Here is a 24,659-nt window from a genome sequence, read left to right as displayed (position 1 = left end):
AACAATATAAACCTGCTTTACATCAAAGCCTAATATAATAAGAACCAGGGTTTGTATTTCAGGCAGAATAAAGTATTGGGTTTTTCTCTTCAAAATTTAGTTCCAAGACGGTAGGAACTAAACAAACAAAGCCACACACTCTTCATCTTGATAAATCCATGAAAGGCATTTTCAGTCAAAACTGATTTTCAACTTTACCAGAATTTAATTAAAAAACAATAAAAGAGTGTGGCTTTGCAGCTCAAGGAGGATTTATGATTAGAGGAGACTCAGCAGATCCTCTGTGGCTTTGTTCTCCAGATGTGACAGCTATTGTCCAGTCTGGCCTCTTGTACAAGAATGAACATCAGGCTGCAAGAGGATTTATTGTCCGTTGCAGGTAAAAACTATGGCACTGCTACCACAGGGCGGGAAGGGATTATTTTTGCTTTGTAATATTCTATAGGATTATGGAGTTTTGTTACCATGCCAAGAGAGACATCTCATATACACACAGAGAATTCAGGTGGGCTGCTGCTCTTTTTTAACAGAAATTGTAATAGAATAGGTTCTGGTAACAGGCATAGTTCCAGCCACATACACGGATCACTGCTGCAAAAACTGACACCTCTGATGCACCCTAATGATCAGCAACTCGTTTCACTGCTTTTTAGTAAATATTGATTTTCCCTTCCTTTGTATGAGAACGATTCAGAGAAATCTAGCTTAGTGTGACAAATGGCCTATCCCTCACTTCTTCCTCATGCACATGCACAATCACACAAACAAGTTTTGAACAAAGGCTGTGCTGAGATCTGGATTTTTTGAGCATGTGCATGGGCAGGTGCTGCTTGTGCCGCCACCACCACCACCACCATCTCTGCCACAGGACAGCCAGCAATGGCTTGGGGCTTGGGGACCTGTGCTCCTCCACACAGGATGAAAGGCAGTGCCAGCTGCAGAGGGTCTCTCATGAGTTCTCACAATCACATAGTTTCACATTTGCTGTGCAAGATATGGTTACCATTTCTGTTGGAGCGCCTCCCACGGATTTATAATTTCCCTCATAAAAACTGTGCCTCATGTTTAAGCTTTCCCATCCTTCACATTGTATCATAATCCCTTATGGGGTGCCATTTGTGTAAGAAAACAGGTACAGTCAGCAAGGTGCCTGCTGACGGTGTCTCTGAGGCGTGTTAATCTATCCTGGAATGTGTTAATGAAACATGCCTGAGATATTACAGTGACGAGCAGCAGAGAAATGGGTGTGACACGCCAAGATGCCAGAGCATCTTGCTATGTATTTGCTGTCAACACTTATGCAGACCCAGCATATGCTATTAAGAAATCATCTTTGCACTCGCATTACATACCTATAATGCAGTAATTATATCTAGAAGCAAGGTGTGCGTAAGCAGCGTATACATTTCCTTTGTCCCTCTGTTTGACCAGACATTCTCCACAGTGAGGAATAAGCTCACATGCTTTCAAAGCAGGGCTGGCCTTAGGGTAGTCTAGGAGAGTATGGGGGCACTGGTTATGCACACTTATGTGGAGAACCTCAAGTTTTACGACACATACCTTGAGAAACTGAATAAAAGCAGTGGAAGGGCCTGAATGCAATGGTCAGAAAGGATACGATCCTGGAACCGCAGCTCCTGAAATGAGTGGACTTTGACCAATGCCAGTCTCCATCCACTCTAACATGCATCCTCTACAAAATAATTTATTTGTAATAGACAGTCCACACAATGCCATAACAAAGTGATTTTATTGACATTCCTCTATAGTGATATGGTTGAATAGAAAGCACAGCCTGAGTATCATGTGACATTTTTCTGTCAATATAAGCAAAATCAGTCCAATAATGAGGACCTTTCCTGCCATTGACTTTATGTAGTCTTTAACAAAAACCATAACAGACATTTCTGTTAGATAAATTGGAAGCTGCAGGGAATTTGGCTAATGGTACAATATTTACTATACCTAGTAACTACTATCTACAGGCATCTGTTTTTCTACTAGAACAAAGGACCTACATGACTCACTAGAGAGAAAGTAACAATCCAATCTTTTGGACCTTGTGATAACTGGAAAACCTATCCCAGATTTAGTATATTGCAGTAATTTTATCTTTTAATAATGAACACTGAGGTACAGCAAGAATAATAAAAAAGCACCGCATTTGTTGTAGAAAGATCTGTTGGTCTGCATTTGACTGAAAGTGTTTAATCTTGACTGGGAAGCCCTATTAATATTACTATGGAGACAGGGCAGATATTATTTCAACAGAAATTAAACAAATCTCCAGTCAAATTTGTCCCTCTGAAATTCCATAGGCTGTCACAGGATTAATAGTGAAGGACAAGTTTAGCTTGTCCCCTGTGCATTTATATTTTAGCTTATTTCAGATTTGTTTTTCATGTTCAAATTTAGTATCCTATTGTTTCCAACTAGAGGTATGTCAACTGCTTGTTACAGTGAAACTGGAACAACAAAACACAAACCCAGCAAACACCCCCCTCCCCACAGGCAGTCTCTCAGACTAGACTATGAACTTAAACCTCAGCTACAGTCCATTGAAAAGTTCACGGGCACTTGAGCAAACCAGGTGAAAAAAGTCCCTTGTGTCAGACCTGTACAAAACTCATGATTTCTCCATTAGATGTTAGATGTAGTTTGGACCACTCACTTCTTTTCTTGTGATAGCCATGGGTCTCCCTGGAACACAAAAGTCAAGTTTTGAACATGCAGAGCCACATGACTGGAACTGAAAGCTCATGTAACGCACTGCAGACTGAAGTGACAGCATTTGGTAACGCTGTTAACAGTAAGGTAGAGTTGTTTGTACTGGATCAAATCCTGCATAGCTTATGTGGTTGAACAGTCAGTGAGACCAACTCAAGGTGGAAGACCTACTGGTGATTTAAAATACCTGTTTTCATTCTCTTATCTTCAGATCAATGCTAGTAGGGCAACAGGATTTCATAAAAAGAAATATCCCCTTCCCTCCCTCTACCATTAATACTGTCATGACAACCACTTTGAGAAACATACAGGCCCTCTGAAAACATACCAGTTGTCAATATTCATTGCTCGTGATCAAAAACTAGAATTCACAAAAGCTGTCAGATTGCCTCTTTCATTTTTCATTTGCATTTTAAAAATCTACTGATGTTGATGTCATACCTTAATCTAGCCACCACCATATCTAGTCACCACCATGTTTAAAGGGAACTGAGGTTTAAAGAGCTGAAAAGATTATTTCACTGTAAATCTGCCCTATGGAGTATCTTCTAGTCTTTCCTGTGGGGAAACAATGAAACCAGAATTTCTGTAGTCAACAGTCGGTGTGTGACAAATGAAAATGCAGACTTAGGGAGCGAGTAACAGCGTTTGAATCAAAAGATGAACAAGGAAGGGTATATGTCTTGCATATGCATAACAACAACAAAGTCAATTAATTGCTTAATGGGCAGGTTAAATAACAGGCCAAGGGAGGTGGGTTCCACCCTCTCTCCTGTTAGCACCATTCGCTGCCTCACTCCAACATCACGATGCCACTTAGAGGCATGGCTTCCCCTTTACTTCAGGCTGGGACTGGATTCTGCCCATGGTATGACACAACGAAAGGAGTAGCATCGATCTGGATATCCCAGAGTTTGAAAACCTGTTGTGGTAGGGTATTTGGGAAGAGAGAGGGAAAGGATTGGAATGGCAGAATACCAGAACACCCTAGTATGGCATGTTCTTTCTCTTTGTTTTATGAAAACAGCCAATTGTCTCTATTCCTAGCTTTAGATCCAAAAAGCTTGCAAGGAAGTCTGCATGACCTTGTCAACTTAGAAAGCAACCTTTTAAAAATATTAGGCTGTGGGTCTGAAAGACAGTTTGGATCAAGGATTTTGATGGGAAGTAGCTGGCTGTGCTATATGTTTCCCAGAGCAGGAATACACAAAGTGCTTGAGATGGCATCTGCCAAACATAATCTACTTTACACAATCTAGCAAGTGTCAGAACATGTCGTGAAGAAGAATTTTAGGAGAAAGCTTTCCATATTTCAGTCAGTGGGGTTTGATGCTGTCTCTGAAATACAAACATCTTTTATTATGCTACAAAAAATAGTTTCACTTTTTCTTAATAAAATATAGTTTTAAAATACTTAAAAAAATTCAACTATACAGCATTGTAAAGATTGGATTTTTTTTTTTTTACACTTTTTTACTATGTTAATGAGACAGCTCTTGATTTTCTCTGGCCAAACATGGACCAACCAGCTGGATGCTTCTCTTTCTTTTCTTCTAATGTTGGAAGACATCCAACATTTGACATAATGCAGGTAACTATAACACATCACCAGGAATAAATTAAGAACCATACAGGAATCACTGGATTTTGGGGCCTGGAGGTGAAGAGGCAGAAATTGGAAGGTTTCATGTTCAGTCTTTCCTGGTGTCACTTGTTCTGATGGAATTTGTGTGGACATGACAGATGCTCTCAGAAAAATGCTAAGTTTTCCATCTCTCCTGAGCAGTGGGGCTGGTCATGTGGAATAGATGCCTGAGAGCTCCCTTATGGAAATACTAAACATCATTTTTGGTGTTTGGTACAATGAAGTTGACCTGTAGCTGCAGCCTCCCTCTGCAACTGTAAAATGATTACTCAATAAGAATAGTAATAACTACTATAAAATAGATTCTTAGTAAAAACCATACACGAAATTAGTATAAAAGTGGCTGAAATGTCACAGAAATTGAATGAATGGGGCAATTTAAATATTCCAATTTTTAAATGTATCATTAACAAAAGCTACTCTTTCTGTTTAGAAACATGTTTTTTGGTCCATCACCTTTCAAATACCTACTGTTCTAAGAATAAAAGCAGGAGAATGGTGTAAAACTCTCAGAATGCAGTTTTTCAAGTGAGATGAGATTCTCTACAGCCACTATCAAACTATGCGAGAAAGTAGCGTCCAGTTTTTTCCTCTGGAGAGAAAACTTAGATGTGTTAGACCTTACACTAATCTCCTCATTTTATAATGTTCTGAAGCATAGCTAACACAAAACTACCAGTAACAAGCCCCCAAGGGGGTGTGGTATTTCATGTGAGCCGCTAGACGCTGTGATGTTACCTTCTCACTTACCTTCACAAGGCTCTCTGTTCGTATTTCATGCATCCTTTAACATATTTAGTGTCAGAAGATACTCGTACTTCCTTTTCCCAGTCAAGACAAACACTTTCAATCTGAGATTAGTCTTGGAAAACAAGGGCAGCAAAGATTAGTAAATAGAACATAATCAGAGCAGTGAGGTTGACTGTAAGAGCCTCAGCAGAATTCATCCAAAGACAATCTTACTGCTGTTTTGATTTTGTTGCCTGGATTCAGAGTTGGAATGCAAAATACACCAAACTGAAGAGGGTTATGTCTGTAGTAACAAGAGCTAGATCTTTAGTTTAGTGGTATCTAGCATGACTGGAGGGCCTTTGGGCTTCCTCCAAGAGGAAGTGCAACAAAGTCTTAACCCACAGAGAGTTACAGTCCTCTTCATCCCTGACAAACACCCTCAATCAACGCAGCTTCTCATCTGACAGACCCTAGATGAAAACATTTTGTCTGCAACCAACTGCTCTTGACGATATGGGGAATTCCACTGAACAAGAAAAGAAAGAGGACAGAACCGAAAACCACCCCCACCAGCCACAGATTAGCCCAGCCTGACAGAAAATAAATGGCTTCTGACACAGGGGATGGGATTGTCTGAATTTCTCATTTGGAAAGGAGCATTTTCAACATTAGAAAACAAAGATCTGGTAAACAGAACCCAAAAGTATTCATAAGAGTAGAACATTCTTCTTACTTCCCCTTTTCCTTGTCATATACAATACTAAGGTAAGGGAGCCTTGTCCTTTATGCTACATAATAAAACATCCTTCTTGAGTGTGCACAACCTTGTGCTTCTTGTGTGGTAAACATTACAACGGAGATGCCCCTCCCAATATCTCTGAAGTGCAAGTTCTCTCCAGTACTGGCAAGCAACAATCATAACAATCGCTGTTATGCTTTGCATTGCATTACAGGTTGGGGTTTTTTTGAATTTTTGAAGGTCATAACTGCACCATGTATCTGTGCCAGTTCCAGCTGATGCAACTGATCACGAGTTCGTATATAAAAATTTCAGTTTTGCTCACAGATGTCTCTCAAATGGACAATACACACAGGGAAAATAAGGATGGATGAAGATATATTTGACCAGCTCCTAGTACTGGATTCAACAGTTAAGAAGATGGGCTGTGAATTGATTTTAGAAGATGTGGGTATATAAAAGCTTGGAATGCTTGATGAGGGTTTTTTTTTATTTTTTAATCAACGCAGGTGGAAGTAAACATTTATTAACATTTGGTCAAGTGTAGTGTAACTTGCATTTGTATTTTCATTGTTATTAATGGAGGTATGTAGAGATATACAGAAACCTTGAGACAGTTGTTTTTCTATTGCATACAGACTAGCAGTCCATTGGAAACAGAGGATGAAAGCATGAAGGTTAGATCGTTGAGGGCAGCAGTTCTTCATGCACAGCTTTTGTTAATCTTGATTTTTGTTGTTGTTGGTTTTGTTTTGTTTTCAAAAATAAAAACATGGGAAACCAAGATCAAATGATGGTTGACAGGAAAGGTGACATCATCAGCCATAAAAACACCAGAAGTGCCTGAACCCCCTCATTCAAGTCCAAAGGTGCTAGTTTCTTCAACAGCTGTCAGCAGCTTTTCATACAGCATAGAATATGAGGGGTAAGGTGGAAGATCCAAACGGTTGAAACATGTGTGTGCCCTGAAAAAGGAAAATATGCTACATGTTAAGTTTAATCTAAAAAATTTGAGAAAATAACAACTCAGAAAACTTGATCTTACTGAGACTCAAGGCATTCAAGTTCACTTAAGAGAGAGAAAAAAAAATTCTGACTATTAAAGGAAAACCCTTGAACTGCACCAAAATAGGAGGTGCTGAAATGTATGTGCACATACACATGGATATTTCATAAAGAAGACACAGGCTAAGTTTAAATGTAACATCATTCTCTGATATCCCTGCTTTAGACATTACAGGGATCTTGTTGGAATCTTGATGGAGAAGAAGGCTGGAGGTCACTGAGGAGCCCTGACAGAGGGAAAACTTCACTACTACAATTTTGGCTGCTTCGACATTTTGTTTACAAGAAGTGGAACTCAGCTGTACATCCAACATGAGCAGCCAGTAAGTTTTGCACCAGCGGACAAGGATAACGTGATGGACTATACTGACAGAATGGGCTCAGCATGTGTTTGCAGTGAGGCAGGGCTGACTGGTAAAAGACCATCCAGGGATCTGCTCACTGAAGAAGGAAGGCTGCTGAAAGTGTTCCTGCAAGTCAGCTGTTGGCCATCTGCTGCACGTCTGGCCTTTCAATGTTATTTATTTGTGGTAGCCAAGACAAAAGCAAAACACTTTGTGCAGAGCAAGCTGCAAACTTGATGACCATCTCTTCCCCTGGCTTTACCATTATATTTACCCTCCATTATGTTTACATTGGCAGCACCTTCAAAAGAAGCTGTGGAATGGGTTCCATGAAAGCCTCCACCTTGTTGCAGCTTTTCTGGCAGCAGCAATTAGACCCAGGGGCAGATTATGCTTCACTGTGTGAGGTGCTACACACATATGGAGTAAAGAAACAGTCTCTGCCCCAACAGTTCAGCCATTTCATCTGACTGAAAAACTGTAGAGCTCATTCAACAAACAGGGATGAAGAGGCACCTTTTCATAAGATTGCACGAATTTTTTCAAGCAGCTTAGACTTTTACATGATGTTAGCAATATTTCTATTTCCTCTTGCTCACTCGATAAATGTGAGTTGACAAAACTGTGCAGAAGGAAACGTAGCCTCAGTGACTGACGATGTTTGAGCTTCTGGCCCTGAGTATTTTTAGAAGCCACGAAGTTGTTTTACATCTAGCTTTCTTATCTCATACTTTAATTCAATGCTGTTTCTTCAAAACTGATGCAGCAGAGCTATCTTGGAGAAAACTACATGAAAAATGTGCTAGTCATCTCTTAGGCCACCCACAAAGTGGGAAAAACATAATACTAGAAGATGGGCTGGCCTGAGACTTGTAGATTCAAAGGGAGAGTTTTATCAAGCACCAGTGGTGAATCATTAAAAACAATCAGGCAACTGAAATAGCCAGAGGCATGTAATCTTCACTGCATCACAGAACCTCAATTATGAGAGCTTTTACCATCCTTTTTCCCCTTCTGAATGAAGATTTGTTAGCTGGTCACTCTCAGAGAGAGTACAGTAAACACAAAATTTGTGGAAATGAGCCGGGAACACTTGAGTTAGTGAAAAAGGAACATTAATAAACCCACTATTTAATTCATCTCTTGAAATTAAACATGGCAGCTCATGTGTATTATCCATGAGTAGCACTACACTGTTTATTGTTTATCTCAGCAATCTTATGGCAGCGTAAGTTGTTTCTACAATCCATTGCCAATACATATCAACCACTGGGAGTTAATTAACTGAAGGATTCTTGTAGTCCATTCAGAACATGTCTATCACAGGCAAGACAGCAACATGCAAAGACAGCCAGTCTTGAGGGGCTCAGCTGCCTGGCTCCAGAACTGGAAGCAGCATAGCCACGGTGGCTCAGGTGTGGATTCTGCTAATGTAACTTTGCAGAACCTGAAGTAAGGTCTCTGCATGGTGCTTAACCACAGCACATTTAACTGCTTGGGACAACAGCATCTCAGGCATTGCTGCTGTGCATCCTATTGTGTGGTGCAGACATATCCACAGCCACTGACTTTGATGTTTATTGTCTTGCAGACATTCACTTTGACTGATCATTATCCATTTCATTGCATGCTGATTATGAAACAACAATGCTGTTGACTTTTAGTCATCCTTGACCTAGGCAAACTCAGAAAAAAGATAATTCCTTTCCTTAATATGAGGTTTACAGGAGTGGGATCTTCTATAGAAGGTCTCAAGCAATTTACTGTGTGGAGAAATTATTACAGAGAAAGGGACAAAAGTTAACGCGTCTAGAAACACTGAAGCATTTTGCCAAGCAACACTCTCACATTCACCACTTAAACAACTTTACAGAAAAAACCCTTTCATTCCAAAAAAAGACATCAAATTAATCAATGAAAAATGATTTTCAGGAGTACGATTCAAGTTAGGTTTACACTTCCACCTACTTATGGTGCAAACCACAATATATTGCTAAAGGCAAAGCCTGAGTTCAAATTCTGGTTTGTGAAACTAATATGAATCTACTGCAGCTCCAATGGTGCCTGTGAAGCCCACTCAATCTTACAAAAAGATCATTATGTGCAAAACTGTCTATTTTACATTCAGCAATGGGCCTAATTGCTTCTTTACTGCAAAGGTCGTATCTATTCGTGTAACTACACAATATACTCTGCTTCACCTGAAATAAGAGAGAAGGTTGACTGGGACTCCTTCTCCTTCACTTTCCCTCTCTCTTCAGTATTGCTGCACATACTGCCTTTGCCTCTTGCAACTGAAAGCTGAAACCTTTATTTTCCAAACTGGACTAAAGCTAAATTGCTCAGCCTCTAGTATGTTATATCATATGCTGTGTGATAAGGCAGTATACAGGGCAATTAAGAGTCAACAATATTTTCCTAATATTTTCCACTATTGCCTAATGGTGCCCTGTGCTCTAAAGGGGTAAATTAGTCCTGAACCATGTCAGCCTCCTACTGCTCATCTCAGTGAGACTCTCTACAGTAATCAGGGGACACTTGCTGCACATATTGGGGGAAAGCATTACATCAGGAGTGCAAGAAACAGTCATAGCAATAAAAAAATATTTCTTTCCTTGATTAAGCCTCCTACCACATAAGCTTGGTGACATTTGAGAGGGTGTTCAGGGAGTGAGAGGTCTGGAATAAGAATTAGATTGGTAAGAGCTTTTATGGGAAGGATTCTGGCTTCTCTAGAAGAAAATGCAAGATAAAGTCATGTAAACCAACTGTGACCCTCATATGCCCTCATCCTCCAAGTAAGTAAAGCAGTAAATGGACCACTTAAAATTTCATTCCTCCTGGCAGACTGTGTTTATTGCTTAAAGTAGTTATAGTGGGCTTGAACCTTTAATCTTGCTCACTGTTCACAGTACTGTGCTATTTCTTTTCTTCTAAGAATTCTCTCTAAAAATTATAAGCTTTTAAGACTTTTGCATTCTTCTTTTCTTTGTCACTTCCATTATTCCTCATAAAGATGAGAACTCAAAGGCAGTAAAAGTGGGCACAGAACCCCTTAATTATAGCTTGAACCCATCAACTAAAATAAGACTTGCATTCTAACATAAACATGCCTGTCAGGCACAAACTGGGCAGCTCTCCTTTTCACCTTGCTTTCTTCAGATGAACCCACAAACCTCCCTTTGATCAACCTCAGGACCCACAGGTAGCAAGTTTTGTTCCTTTTGACTTATATTCTGCCTGGAAAACAGTGGTTAAAAGATGAATGTAGATTTGTAGATAATATTCCTGTTTTATATGAGAAAAGAGGACAGAGAAGATATGGAAAGATAAAAGACAGCAAAGCCCATGCACTCAGTCCACTGGGGAAGAAGGAAATTTTGAGAAAAAAGTTCTTTGTAGTCACACACAATCCTTCTTAGTTGCTATATGGGATACTGTGGTGATTAAATACTTGATCATCTAACAGAGAGGGACAGAATTGTCTTGCAAAAGTTCAGATATTGACTAGCACTGGTAATCTGTATCATATATAACATGCATTACTGTGCCGAATGAATATCTATTCTGATGAAAGGGTAGCTGCAGCTCAGCACTGTGGGGAAAAGTGACCTCATTGTGTCAAATGTGATTATTTGAATCACTGGGATACATTCTGAGGTCCTTACCTAATTGATACTCAAACAGACATAACCTTGGAACTGACAGGACTTTTAGCCAGGTGAGGAGCACAACCAGAGGACGGGGCGGTGGCATTTGTAGGCACTGAACACTTCTGCTGACTGAGAATTTTAAAAGAGGGAACTGTTGCCTTCTATGGCTACAGTAGAAAGCACTGCCAGTTCTTTGTACAGCTTTGTTTTGGGCCAGGAGTTCCAATCCCATATCAGATCCCATATCAGATGAAGCTATCCCAGCCAGAAAACCCATGGCTGTTCATTAATGTTTGGTGGGGAGCAAACAATCATATCTTACAGAACTACTGCTAAAACTACTGGTTCAGTCTAAAATACCTGCATGACCCAGGAAAGGTGAAGAGAGGCTTCCTGCTTCAGAAGAGTCTATGGCTGGAAGAATTCTCCAACCATCTCTACTTCAGGCAACAGTTACAAGAAGTAAAACATGTAACTCCTTTATTTTGGGGCAACGCTTTGCATATTAGATAGGGAGAGTAAAACTCAACTGTGATGAACACATAACTGAACCTGCTATTTCATATGACAAGCTGCACTGGTTCGGAAGAAACCCTGCTGCAGATTTACACTGACAGATCCACACACTGACTGCTGGCAGTCTCTTTGGGACCTGATTCAGGGTCATTGTCTGGAGGTTTGGGATTAAAGCAGCATCTCTGAGCTGTATGGTGCCTCAACTTTCTAACATGTGTGGTCTTAAAAGTAAATATAGATAGGAATAATGCGTCTGGCACACATGCACACTCCAGAAATAAGATATGAATGTTATCTTACTCTTAGATGAACACATCACACCACAGTTATCCTGTTCATGGCAGGGGAACTGGTACCGATGAACAAACCCACCAATTCAGAATGAAGTTACTGGATTCTCAGCCTTCTTGAACAAGTCTTTCTTACCCTCAGCGCTTCAAGAAGCACTCTAAGTGTCATGTATTAGTGATTATTCTTTGAAAAGTGTTGCATTTTAGAAACTTACATCATGCCTCTTTTCTGGGAGCGTCACGTTGTTGTTGCAAGTGCAAAAGCATAGGTGGTTTAGGTATTACATTAGGTATCAGATCCTTGCTCACTACAAGCAAATGGCAGTGGCATGCTCCATTGCCAAAGTGTAAGGATAGGATGCAAGGGAGAGTCACCTAACTACTTCAGCCATCTGGAGCAGAAGCAATACAGGGAATACAGAAGAGAGTCCTGGACTCTCCTCGTAGAGCTAAAAGTTCTCAGTGCTTTGTAAAGCGATTGAAAACTGAAAGGCCAGACTAACCTATTCCCAGTGACTCACCATCTACCTGGATGTCAAGAATGCCAAATACATCAGCTTCCCTAATACCTTTCAACACACTGCATTTATTGGGTTGCAGACTAAGAACTAAGGCCACCAGGACAACTATGCATAAAACCACAAGCAACTAAATCTGATGATTTCTAAGACATGAGAAAGCTGGCGTTTTTTTCCCTAGGACTTTGAAAACACGGAGTGACTCTCACTGTGAGATTGTAGGAATGGTTGGAGTGAAAAGGGAATTTGTTGTGGTTTATTGTAAAGAGCTAAAGTTAGTTAAACTCACATCATAGGGGCCAAAAGGCCTACAGGATATGACTGTTTTTTAGCCTCTAAGTCTAAGTACATAAATCTAAATAAACATTAGAAAACCATAAACAGGCATTTAAAAAAAAGTTTTAAATGATATTCATTTAGTTGTTTAACTAAGGATTTAGGGAACCTCCAGGTTTAGCCTGTGTGTTTTATGTTATTTCTTCACACTGTGTATACTTGGCAGCAGCCCATAATTTTATAAAAATGTAGGCAATAATTTATGGTGATCAAGTGGTGTTTATTCCCCAGGAGCAAGTGTTGTTTCTTTTTCCTCTGGCTGAAACGAATGCAGAGCTCTAAAACTTCTGAAAGTTGCTACCAACTTTCACCTGGAAAAGAGGCCTCTTTCAGGGAGAGCAACAACTTTGGTGATCAGCAGACAAACATAAAATCATTAATGTGAATATCTCGGGGCTAACTGAATCTAGGTCATAAGTAATTCCTAGGTTCACAAAGAAAGTTAAGCAGAGCAGAAAGAGGCCAATTACCTTTTCAGAACTTGATGGGTCAGCCCAGGGCATTTTCTGTGCAAAGAAGGAGTGCAAAGAGAGCTCTGCAGAAATGCTGCACAAGTCTGTGACTGCTAGTTGCAGTCACAAGGCAGGAATGCCCTCACAGAACCTTTACATAGAATACCCTTACATAGAACCAGACTACATATATTCTGCAAATGAGGATCCAGACTATGCATAGCAAACTTGCTCTGGCTGAAGCTCGGAGTCATCTCACTGACCTTACATGTTTTCATCTGTTTTTAAATCTAGCTTTTGTTCTAGGCTCTAGTTCTCCATATCGTCTCTATAGAGTCTTTATGGTAGAGGGACATAAATCAGAATGTACCAGATGAGACTCAGCTTAACAATTTTAAAAATCTGTGTTAGGCTGGGATGAACTGTTCCTTAAAAACACTTCCCTTTTCCTGACTTTAGAAAGAGTCCACATAAGGTGCCAGCTCTGAATGCCTGCAGATGCAGTGCCCTGGTCCAGTTCCTGCATCTCCCCACTGAATAAACGTGGGCTTGAGCATGGACTAAGAGGGTGATCAGATTTGGAATTTGCCTCTCTGGAGGACTCTGGAGGCTTGCTCAAGTCCACGTCTTATAGTATCTTTCTGGGTAAACAACATGGACAGCAAGTAATTAGGAAAACTGGACCAGATCCTTTGTTAATTGATTCTCTGAATATATATTTGCAAGGTCTGCGCCAAGAGATTTTTGCTTTGTGCCATGAAAGTGACCTCTTTTTGGCTCCAGCTGAAAGCAAATGATAGGAGCAGGGAGACAGCATCCTTCGGAGGGCAAATGTGATGTAAAAGGACCATGTAGCAAAAGTGTCTCAGAGGTGCTGAACTGCTGTGCAGTGTCAATGGGGCAGAGCCTCAGGTAACTGTAAGGACATTCAAGAAAATGGTGACTCACTTCAGTGAGAAAGGATGAGTGCTGGTCACCCACGAAGTGGTGAAGCAGAACTCAGAACTGAATGTATCACTGTCTGTGCCAGGGCTCTCTTGGGTGGCCTTAGGCAAGTCAAACCACCCCTCTGTGCCCCTGTTCCTTTGTTCTGAAAAGGAAGATGACCCCTCCTGTGGGAAGCACTGCCAAATCCATTGATTCTGGATGACATTATAACTCATTTGCTCCTAGTTGGCTGACTGAACTGGATATAACAAATTGGATATTATCACCACACGGTCTGATGTCCTGTCACTAAGATTCTTCATTATGAAAAAGGAGAACCACCAGAGCAAATGAAGGGATTACGCTCAGGTTCTAGCCAAAACTCAGAGACACATTTTGGCTTTCATGTCTCTGTAAATTCACAAGTATTTTTACTAGTACTCTGGAAGCAAAGGGAACAGAATCAGTTGACAGGCTCCTGCTGGTCTGGATCTGTTCTAGAATCAAAATAAGACAACTAGGTTTGGATCTGTGGAAATCTTTATCTTGACCATTTCCAAGGATTCCAACTAGTTTAAATTGAGCCTGCAAATCAAAAAGGTAGCAAAATAAAACACTTTTCTCTCAATATAACTACAGAACAAACTGATAATTATTTCTTTGTTGGTTTTTCTTTTTCAGATGTCCTTACTGCATTCATTATCTTTCCCTGGCAGGAAGGTGCAACAATGCACTACCTTTCTCACAGCAGTTCTGGTACAAACTCCCATTTGGGACATACCTTGGGAGGGAGGTTATTTTCCCCCATTTCTCTATACAGAAGCGCCGTAGCCCGTTGCTTCCCCGGAGAGCCGCGAAGCCCTCGTATGGCACACTGGACGTTCCCGTGACGAACTGTAACAGCCGGAGCCTCTGCTCGTTGTTAAACCTCTCCACTGCTGCCCAGAACCACCGTATCACTATGTGTCCATCGTGGTAACCTGAACCAAGAAACAAGAGGGGTTAAAATCACGCCCTCCTAAGTGGAAAGTGCAACGCTGAAATACGTTCCTACTGGCATGGGTCAGAAGATCTGCTTAAAAGATCACGATCTAACAACATACCTTGTTCTTCTTGAGCAATAGGTGCCAGGTTCCATTTTATCCTGGTTGTGGATATTATAATATTACTAATTAATTTCAAACCCTGAAACTCAAATATATATATATTGAGGTATACTGGCCTTTCACAAATCCCTTGGCAAGAACTGGTGTTACATGCATGAGATATTAAAGACCAATTGCAATATGCCACACAGTGTGAGTCTTAATAACTTAACAATTTCTCGTTCCCAAATAAGTTCTCTTTTGGATCGCAGTGGTGTTCGACATATGGAGAGGAGCTTGCTACTGCAAGCCCTTCCCTGGCAAACTTCCCACCTGAGGGGCTCTGTGCCTTGGTTTGTGCTAGTGAAAACCAGCATAAAAAAAAAAAATCCAGGCTGAATCTGTATCAATAGTTGAACAGAAAGAAAGTAGGAGAATAACTCTGGGGATCAGCTGTGCTTGGGGTAAGCTATGTGTTTCAAGGTAACACAAAGGCTGGGCAGTGAGCGGCAAAGACTGAAACCTTGAATTTCAGTGGAGGATATGTGAACCTCAGGGACTTTCCATTTGTGGTGCAGAACTGGTGGATTTCACATTTATCCGTCATCCAAGACAGGCTGGATAAATCATACTCAGTGTTTAAAGCAAAACCAGGCCAAGCAGTAGAGAAGTGACATAGTTTACACTAAGAGGGGACATTTAAGCAAGATCTTATGTATGTTGTTGAAGTGTAATTGGGAACTATGAAATTCAGGTCTTGATTTCAGCTCCCTGCTGAAGCCAAGAGGGCTTGTGAAACTACTTTCAGTGAAGCCAGGAGTTCATTCACAGTCATCTAAGTAACTTTCAGATCTAATACTGCAAATTCCCTTTCAGTCCTTAATAGTCAAAACTCCTGCTAAGCCTGCAGGGACTGAATGGATAAAATCTGGATAGAAGTAGCAGAAGCAACTTCAGTACTGTTACACCTGTTGACCCAAACCTGAGGTCTTATTTTATTTCATGAGTTATTCTTCACAATAACTCACTGAACAAAATAGGGGCATTTCCCTTAGGAAAGACAGAAGGAAAAGATGGACCAAGTCTTTCATGTTTTAGACTGAACCAGTCAAGATATTAGTAAACACGAGCAGGCAGTTTACCTCCACGATATTCTGTGTTGTTCCGCCAGTCATTGAGATCTATTTCTGCAGTGCCAGCTATAACCAGCTCCAGTTCTCTGGCATCAAAAACAGAGACGAGCCTGGAGTCTACAACCTAGAACAAAAAACACTTGTAAGCACAGTTTCAGATGGGAAATAAAGCAGATGCAAAGTCTCATAAACCTATGGCTCTGATGGCCAGCTGTTTATTCTGCTGAAGTCTGCAAGCTGACAGCTAACTTCCACTCCTCTGCTGATAAATCTGTGCTCTTCTTCAGGGAGCCTACTGATGAAGGGAGTCTGTTTGATGAGCTGCAAACAACCATCACACACGTGAGATTTGGCCAGAATGAAACAATAAAAGTGACAGGACATAATCTGTGTAGAACATTCTTCAGTTTTACATTCATTCTGACAAGTGATCTTGATAAAGCCTGGATTTGTAATATGGACAATTTATTTTGTATTTGTTTCACACTGGAATTTGATTTCCATTGTGTGAGAGTGCCCTCAGGTCTTTATCCAGGGTAGAACAAAATTTGCAAATGACTACTTGTCTTACTATGTGAATGGAAAGCAATGTCCTTCTTATCTCTTGATCATAATACTTTATTATATTCAGGGTACTCATTTCTTTCCTTTCTTCCTTAATGCTAAACAAGCCATATATATCCAAGGTCCTGGTCTCTACAGATCCAGGAATCCTCACTGTTGTGTCTGTTTCAGCTCTTTCCTAGGGTCCCAATGAAGCACAGTTTAACCACGGGGGTAATCTCATTCAGATGAGGAATGGGAGACCGTGGGAGAATCGCTTTGTTACTTACTTCGTAGAAGCCACGGACCAGGGCCTCTGTTTGCTGAACCACTCCTCGTTCCACTCGCCACTTAACCATTCTCTCGATGTACTCTTTTTTGTTCTTTTCTGTCACTGCTGTATTTGCCCCTCCAGATTTTAACTCTCTCTCTGTCACCTACAGAACAAGGATAAACAGTGGTGTAGCAATGTATGGATCACGTTGTGTTTTAAGCTCAAGACTATCCAAGCAATGGTACAGGAAACAACAGCAAGGATGGAGAGGCAATCAAATTGCAGTCTTGGAGTAGGCAGACTGCTCCATCAACTGGAAGAGATATCTACTTGTGTCTTAGGCAACAAGCATTACCCTTCCCCAAGTGCTAGTAAAAGTGTTTACTCAGAAATGCCAATAGCCAAAGAAATTATCATAAAATGAATATTCCCAGTACTCTACCTAAAACAAGACCTGTACAGCAGCCTTGCACAGAAAACAAATAGCCACTTTGGGATTCAGATTTTTGTGTCAGCCATCCAAACCTGAGAAGTGTTTGTACTGTAAATAATTTTTTTAAAAATCAAGAGCTAAAGCATTTAATTGCTTTTAATGGTTAATTTAATTGGCTTGGGTTGCTAAGACTTGAGATTGAGAAGGGATTTAAGGAATCAATCTGGATTCTACCCAGTAAGCACATACTCCTTCTCCCATGTGACAGAAAATAATATTTATCTTGCAATTATTTTCACATTCAGTTCAGTGGGTTTAAAAGGAAGAATGTTTTGCTCTCCTCTTCAGTTTTCTGCTGCTATAACAACGATGTCTAGCACAGATAGTAAATGGAGCTGCACAAATACATATTCATTATTAGCGTTATTTATATTATTATCTATTTATTAGCCCAACAGACAGCACAGACAGTATTTAGGTCACTTTACTTGAGGGACCTGTTGCAATATTATGAATTAAGGAAACACTGAATGAGTCATCTAATCTACAGCTTTGTTGAGAAACAGCAAGAACAAGTAAGGTTGGATGGAATGAGTTAGGAATTCTTAGCTGGTTCAGGTTAAATTCCCACACGTAAATCACTGCATCGCCATTATACAAGCAATGCTGCTTTATCCAGAGGATAAGACTCTGGCCCAGCTGCCATGTTGTGTTCTTCAAGGCTGTGTGGCAATAAGATACATCTGGAAAATCAAACACTAAATGCCCAGCTTTAAGCACAGCTGTAAGCCCAGATGTTCTAAGTCTCCTGCGAGATTTCCCACAAACATCTAGACAAGCTGGTGATTTCTTAATTTCTCATTATCCATATGAATTCAAATACAAGTAGTTCTCTAGAATTGGAGGCCTGCAATCAACGTGTCCCTATTTTTTCTTTCTTGTTCACAGAAGTATTAACCACAGCTGTGAGCTAGAATTCACAATCAGGTTTCAGAGTAGCAAGGAGACATTTCAAACAATCTAGCTCATCCCTTTTACCTGACTAGAGCAATACCCAGGGCTCAGAGTCAGGCTGTATCCACATACAGAGCTCAGAGACAGGCCTGAAAGATGAGAAAGAACACTTTCTGCTAGGTAAAAGCATGAGAAACTACTTTGGGTCACAAGTAACTAACACCTCTCTCTGTCTTATAAGTGAACTTCTCAAATTAGCATTCAGTCCCCACCATTAGAAATGTGCAATGCTCGATTTGACATTGTATCTTTGTTCTTACAGGAGGGCTCTGGGTTCCAGTATACAAGAAGGCTGTAATTCATTCTAATTAAGAAAGTCCAAGAAAAAGAATTTGGCCTGGAAGGCTTAAATGCTCAATACATATCAGAGATGAGAAAAGAAAGAAAAAATGACAGAAACAGTGACTGGTCCACAGGAAAGTCGTCGTGGAAGCAGACAGAAGGCTTGTGACCCACCTACCATGCAGCTTCTCAAAAAGGCAGTATTTCTTGTTTCCCTTATCCAGCCCTGCCCTTGAAATCCAGCTTCCCAAATATTAGCAGAGCTCCCACTGTGATGTACACTTGCACATGTATCCAGCAAAGCAGTGCTCAGATGGCATTTAAGTGCTCAGATACTCTTGGCATGCAAGAATTTCCAACTGGGATCCATCTGTGAGCATAAAATGTGACTGAGATTTCTTTGTTACTTTGCTGTCAGCACTTAGCAAACTTTAGAAGGGGGAAATTCCCACTTTCACTTTGGACTCTTGGATTCTGACAGCTGTAATTCACAGTGAGAACCATTTTTTAACCCATCATTAGTTCTAGCAAGGTTAGTGTCTAGTATACATGAAATAAAGTACTAGACAACATGTGAACTAGAATCAAAATCTGCCTTTTAGTGTTCTTTTGCTTTCATACCACAGCATCTACAGCAGATTATGATTTCTTTCTGTTCTCTTTGGAGTGCCACCTTCCACAACAGACTCCTATCTAACTGTCTAGCTCTTTGCTTTGGGGAAAGTATAACAAGTAATTAATGTGCCAAATGTTACCTTCAGATGCATCAGGACCACTCAGGTTGAGATTCTTATTCAACTTTGTAGTCTTCCAATGTAAATATAAACTTGTCTCATCTGCCTTCGCGAGTATGTCTGTATGTTTCTCTCTGTCTTTTTGTATTAGTCTTATATGGCCATACCTTCCAGGGAAACCACTGTACTGTCAGCTCAATGTCATACAAGCTCTCAGCTCCAAGTCCATGAAAAAACCCTTCATCTGAGTCTGGGAAAAAACTGTGTCGTTGTTCCTACAGAGGCTTCCTACTTCAATTCTTTTCATTTCATCCACCCTTAACTCTGCTCAGCCTTTGTGACCTTGTACTATATGCAGACTAAATTCAGTTTGGAATATACACCCCGAAGCCTTGCTGGCTTTGTGTTACTTTCAAGCTTATAGCTGAGCAGCCCTTTAACTTGCAGGGCCAGAATTCCTCCCCCCAGAAACTAGTCTAACTGTCTCCTAGCTCACAGAACTACCCTAGCTTTGTGCAAACTCCTCCTGGCAATCTTATTTTGAAGCAGTAAGAGCCATTCTCTGTATATTCCACCTGATCTCTTTGCTCCCTTTGACGTTGTGTGTCTGTTCCTCACTCAAGTTATCTCCATTCCTTGAGCTTCTGCAGTGCTTGGTGAGCGTGGCTCTTCGGCCTCCCTAGTTTTCAGTATCACCTTGGAGGTCCTTAGTCTTGTTCTGAATGTTGCTCTGGGTCCCTTGAAGGTTTTCCAGAGGCAGTTATAACCTAGCATGAGTTGCAACAGCAAAGAGCACCAGGCCCTCAGTGCAAGCCAAAGAATCCCAGAGGAGACACCTATTCTGGGTGCCAGACTTAAGACTTACCTGCTGCACCCTGTTTAAGGCTATAGTTACCCAGATCAGTCAGGTTACAATGACTAAGGTAGAGCTGAGCTGTAGAAAGCAGAATAAATGGATGTACATACTAAGTTGTTAAGTAGGTTCAAATTAAGTAAGAGATACAGGATCTAACAGGGAGACATTAGACAAAATAGTGGTGAGAGCTGCCAGGTCCTACACCACCTGTCAGATGTTTTTCTTCCCTCCTAACCCCCATCCTTTCAGTCACATCAGCTTTAAGTTACATTGCTTGCATTCACCGAATGCCACATCTGTGTGAACTACACCCTGGACAGAAGACCTGCACTCCAGAGAATTCCTCATGCTCATCAGTGTGTGGCTTAATAGGCCTGTAGGGAAGCTGGTATTTTATATTATACACCCTAACAATAAACATCTGCCTTGGAACAGGTGGCTTAAAAGAAACAGAAGGTAGGAGAAGAAAATGTTATTGAAAGGCTAAAGGATCTGTTCTGACAGAAAGGTGTTCATCATGCCCAACTTTGTCAGCTTCAAATTTGCTTTTCAGATGTTTTGCATAGCTGTGCTCACCTGTCCAAACACCTCCTCATTCACTGTGAAGGTTAGATCCAGGATGTCTGTGATGTTGTTATCCTTCATCCACTGCAAGCTCTGATGGAACTCTTCATCCAGGTACTCTAAGTCACTTAAATCACATGGCCTGATTGAAAGACAAGAAAAAAGATAAGACCCCATGACTACTGGCAGGATAACTTCCTACTAAGTATGTGAACAAATTTATGCTGAAGATCCAACATAAAGCCGATGTTCATTTGGTTTTGTCAACATCAAAGCCTGTTACAAGACCCTCTTGAGGCAGTTCTGCAACTGTCTACTTTGCATAGCTAGGCTCAAGGCCAAATCTCTTGGCTGCCTGCACTATTTGCTGTCAGAAGACACCCCTGGGGCTTGATTTTATGTGATTCTTCAGCATGCCCTGCACTACAGAGCACATGCTTACCTTCAGCCCCACCATGCTGTACCTGGCTGTTTCCATGTACCTATCCTCCTCAAGGTGAGCTCACAGGACTGACATAAGGCACATCAGGCAGCCTAAATTTCTGCTAATAAGGAGCCGTCCTTGTTTGCTGAAAGGACAGGTGGATGTTATGACCAGCCTGGTTTCACACTCCCTAAAGGGGCAATAAGGATGCAGGGAGCAGTCCAGGTTTCAGGCTATTTCCAGATTAGATGAGGTACAATTCAGATATGAGCATTTGCAACCCAGCAATACTCATTGTTAAAAAAAACCCACACAACAACAAAACCCAACATGATAAAGAACTCAAAGGACTGTTAAGACAATTATCTTTGCTGATTTGGAATCATCTTAATTGATAAACTATTTCAGCTAAGCTTTATTCTGCTCTTTGTCATTTAATTGCAGTATTGACATAATACTTATTAATGTCATTTGCTTACTGCTGCAAATTTTATGTACCTTGTCTTACTTCAGTCTATTAATTAAAGAGGGACAGATTGTCAATCAAATATAAACTAGAAATTGAAAGTAACGTATTACTGGTAGTTTCTGCTTACTAATATAAAAGACAGTAGAAGATCAAAGGAAACATTCACTGTTTGTATCTACATTAGCATTCCTAATTAACCCAAGTAGTGCTTTAGAACAAAAACCTACTCCACCAACGAGGCATAACAAATTATGTACTTTTTCTTAATACGACCTCCCTCCTTTTTTGTTGTTATTTTATTCCATTCCATCAAAGACGATTTTCAGTCTTCCACATGGTTGAAGTTTTCTAAGTTTTCCTCAGTAAACTTGGGAATTTTGGGTCAGTACTTCCAAATGTGTATTCCTAGATGTCATACTTATTATTCATTTTTATCAACATAGTATTTATGACTGGAAAATTCTTGGAGAAAGTAAAGAAGAATTAAAACGTGTTAATTTTCTTCAATCACAGACCAACCAACCAACATCAGAAAGAACTTGAAGGTCAGGGTGCTCGAAGCAACTCATGAAAGGTCTGTGTCTCTGTAGGACTCACTGTGGGTTCACTGTTTCTGTGTGGTTGCATGCTTGTACTTACAGCCTTAGTAGTGCTTTGTAGAACGGCCTTGTGAAGAAAGCATCCAGAAGGTACTGATGAATGAGAGCAAGGCCAAGAATACGACCGCTGAACCTGAACCTGTGATATAAAAACAGAGAGTAAATGAAGTGCAATTCAAGACTGTCAGTACAGAAACTTACACAGGTAGCAACTGGTTTTTTTTGTTTCTGAATTAGTTTTTCACATTTATTCATTGATTTATTTTTTCCGAGCAGATACTTAATGCCACCCCTCCCATGTCTTATTAATAATGGATCTCTTCTTGATCCATCTCCTACAGTGCCTATACATGCAGCTGGTATGTTATGTGCTCTCCTGTGCCAAACCAATAAACACTCACCTTCTGTGAGCTTTAGTTGAATGCTCTGACACAGACGGACTCCATCAAGCACAATATTTAGCCAATGAACTACTGTAATATTCCACCTCACCAGAAAACATACTATCTCAAAAGAGCTGCAAAGGATATTTGGAGAATCAGTATATCCAGTTTCTGACTAGTTACAATCCTGTCCAAGGTGGGGTTTTAAAGTACTTCATATGGGAAAACTGAAGTTCAAGTAAGCTAACTGTTGTGACCAAGGACAGATTAAAATCACTGTCCCCAGACCATTTTCTTAATGCTGATGCTCAGCTGTCTTCAGCATTTACATATTTCTATGTTTTTTCCCAAGAAAAACAACCCCTAGTCCCACAGCAAATACACTCAAATAGTGCCCTGCCCATTACAGTCTTCAACTTGTCATGATAAGCTGCGAAATTTTTCTTTCTATGATTTCTTCTATGAGTTAGATATTTTTCCATCAAATCTACTTTTAAATCAATAATCTCAGACAAATACAGAACTGGTGCAAGGTCAAGTGAGTTTGATTTTTGTAAAAACAATCCCTAACACCCATTCAAAACTTGTTTATTTTTAGAAAAGGAACAGAAAAAACCCCCAACATCACAAATGTGAGTACTCCAAGCCTGAGCTGACTGACATCACAGTGAAGTTTTATTGCACAAAAGATGAGAAACAGATCTAAAATCCAAGAATCCATTCCTTCCACTACAGGAACCAGTGCAAAGACCTCTCCTGCATATGAATGAAACATGAGTCTCATTGTAATAAAAGTGACACAAAATATCCGTTCAGTCAACTTTATGCTCATGGGACAGAACAACAAGTGCTCAGTATGTCAAATGGGGCACAATATAGCATGCTGTGGGCCCAATTAGCATTTACATCACCACAGGAGCTGCCTCTGGGTCCCCTGCATCCAAGAAAGGTGCTTATGACATGCAGCTGACCGGCAACAGAGGAGTGATTATATTACCCCCTTACAGCTGTTTCCACAGCAGCAACAAAAGGCAGCTGTTGGGTCTAGTTAGGACCTGCTTCGCTTCACTTGTGCTCTGGTGCAATGTTTCCAGCAAAAAGCAAGGGAAACAGGGGGAGCTGACACAATGAAAGCACAGTGGAAGCCAGACAGCTCAAATCCCAGAAATGCTGAGCCTATAATCCATCAGTTTTACAGCACCTTCAGGATCCATAATCAAGTCCGTTTGTCCTAAATAACACGTCGGCTTTTTCGGTTTTGTTCCTCACCCCCATCCATCCCTGCGCACTGAAAGTGAACACTGAATGAAAATACCGTGAGCACTGGGGTGTTCCTCACTGCAGTGCTCAGCCCATGGCTACTCAGCTGTGCAGGATGGGGCAGGCAGCAGCCATCTGGAATAAAGTAAAGCTGAAAGTAAACTGCCAAGAAAGATTTGGGAACGCTGCTTCTCCTAAAAAACTGCTCAAATGTGTGAACAGCGTTCCTTTCCTTCTTGCTGGATATATCACTTCTATAGCTCTGCGTGGCTTTGGGGGCATTCATGCAAAGCTGACATGAAAGGGTAGTGTACCAAGACCAAGGTGTTTACAACCATGAGCACATGTTACGGTGGCCGTTAATGGTGAGTTTAATTTGAGTCAGTGCCTGATGGCAGAACGGCACCAAACCATCCAAAAGCCATGAGCAGCACTATCTGCGTGAAAGGACCAAGCCTGGCTGGGTCAGCCTAAGCAAATGTGGGCTGTGTGGTTCATCGGTCTGGCCTTGCACTTTTCAGCCCTCAGGAACACACCAGATCTTGCTCAAACAGGGGGTATGAGCACAGCTCCACAGTCCCAGCCCTTGCAATGGTACTCTGCATGGAAACAAGTCCAGTACTAGCTGATCTAGATAAGGGAGGTGAAGTAATTAACAAGAC

General features: G+C 40.8%; 2 protein-coding genes across 12 annotated transcripts in view; one reads left to right on the top strand and one right to left on the bottom strand.

Annotated features, from left to right (window-relative positions):
• The window catches only part of EGFR (epidermal growth factor receptor), a 1,326,436-nt gene that overhangs the window by 464,022 nt on the left and 837,755 nt on the right, over positions 1 to 24,659 (top strand). The window lies entirely within an intron of this gene.
• The window catches only part of HECW1 (HECT, C2 and WW domain containing E3 ubiquitin protein ligase 1), a 255,066-nt gene continuing 232,138 nt past the window's right edge, over positions 1,732 to 24,659 (bottom strand). For 10 of the 11 annotated variants that reach the window (XM_050330117.1, XM_050330094.1, XM_050330125.1 and 7 more), the window contains 6 exons: positions 22,395 to 22,493; positions 20,875 to 21,004; positions 16,996 to 17,142; positions 16,172 to 16,286; positions 14,726 to 14,924; positions 1,732 to 6,808 (listed from right to left, as the gene is read on the bottom strand). In XM_050330117.1, coding sequence (XP_050186074.1) covers positions 6,697 to 6,808; positions 14,726 to 14,924; positions 16,172 to 16,286; positions 16,996 to 17,142; positions 20,875 to 21,004; positions 22,395 to 22,493 — 802 coding nt within the window. In that variant the 3' untranslated portion in view covers positions 1,732 to 6,696. The remainder of the gene's footprint in view (positions 6,809 to 14,725; positions 14,925 to 16,171; positions 16,287 to 16,995; positions 17,143 to 20,874; positions 21,005 to 22,394; positions 22,494 to 24,659) is intronic. The other variant, XR_007630633.1, reaches the window with a different exon arrangement.

Source organism: Myiozetetes cayanensis, unplaced genomic scaffold, assembly GCF_022539395.1.
Source record: "Myiozetetes cayanensis isolate MyiCay16 unplaced genomic scaffold, myiCay2020 scf1, whole genome shotgun sequence".
Taxonomy (NCBI): domain Eukaryota; kingdom Metazoa; phylum Chordata; class Aves; order Passeriformes; family Tyrannidae; genus Myiozetetes; species Myiozetetes cayanensis.
The sequence above is the reverse complement of the archived record's forward strand: the minus strand, read 5'-3'. Positions and strand labels throughout refer to the sequence as shown.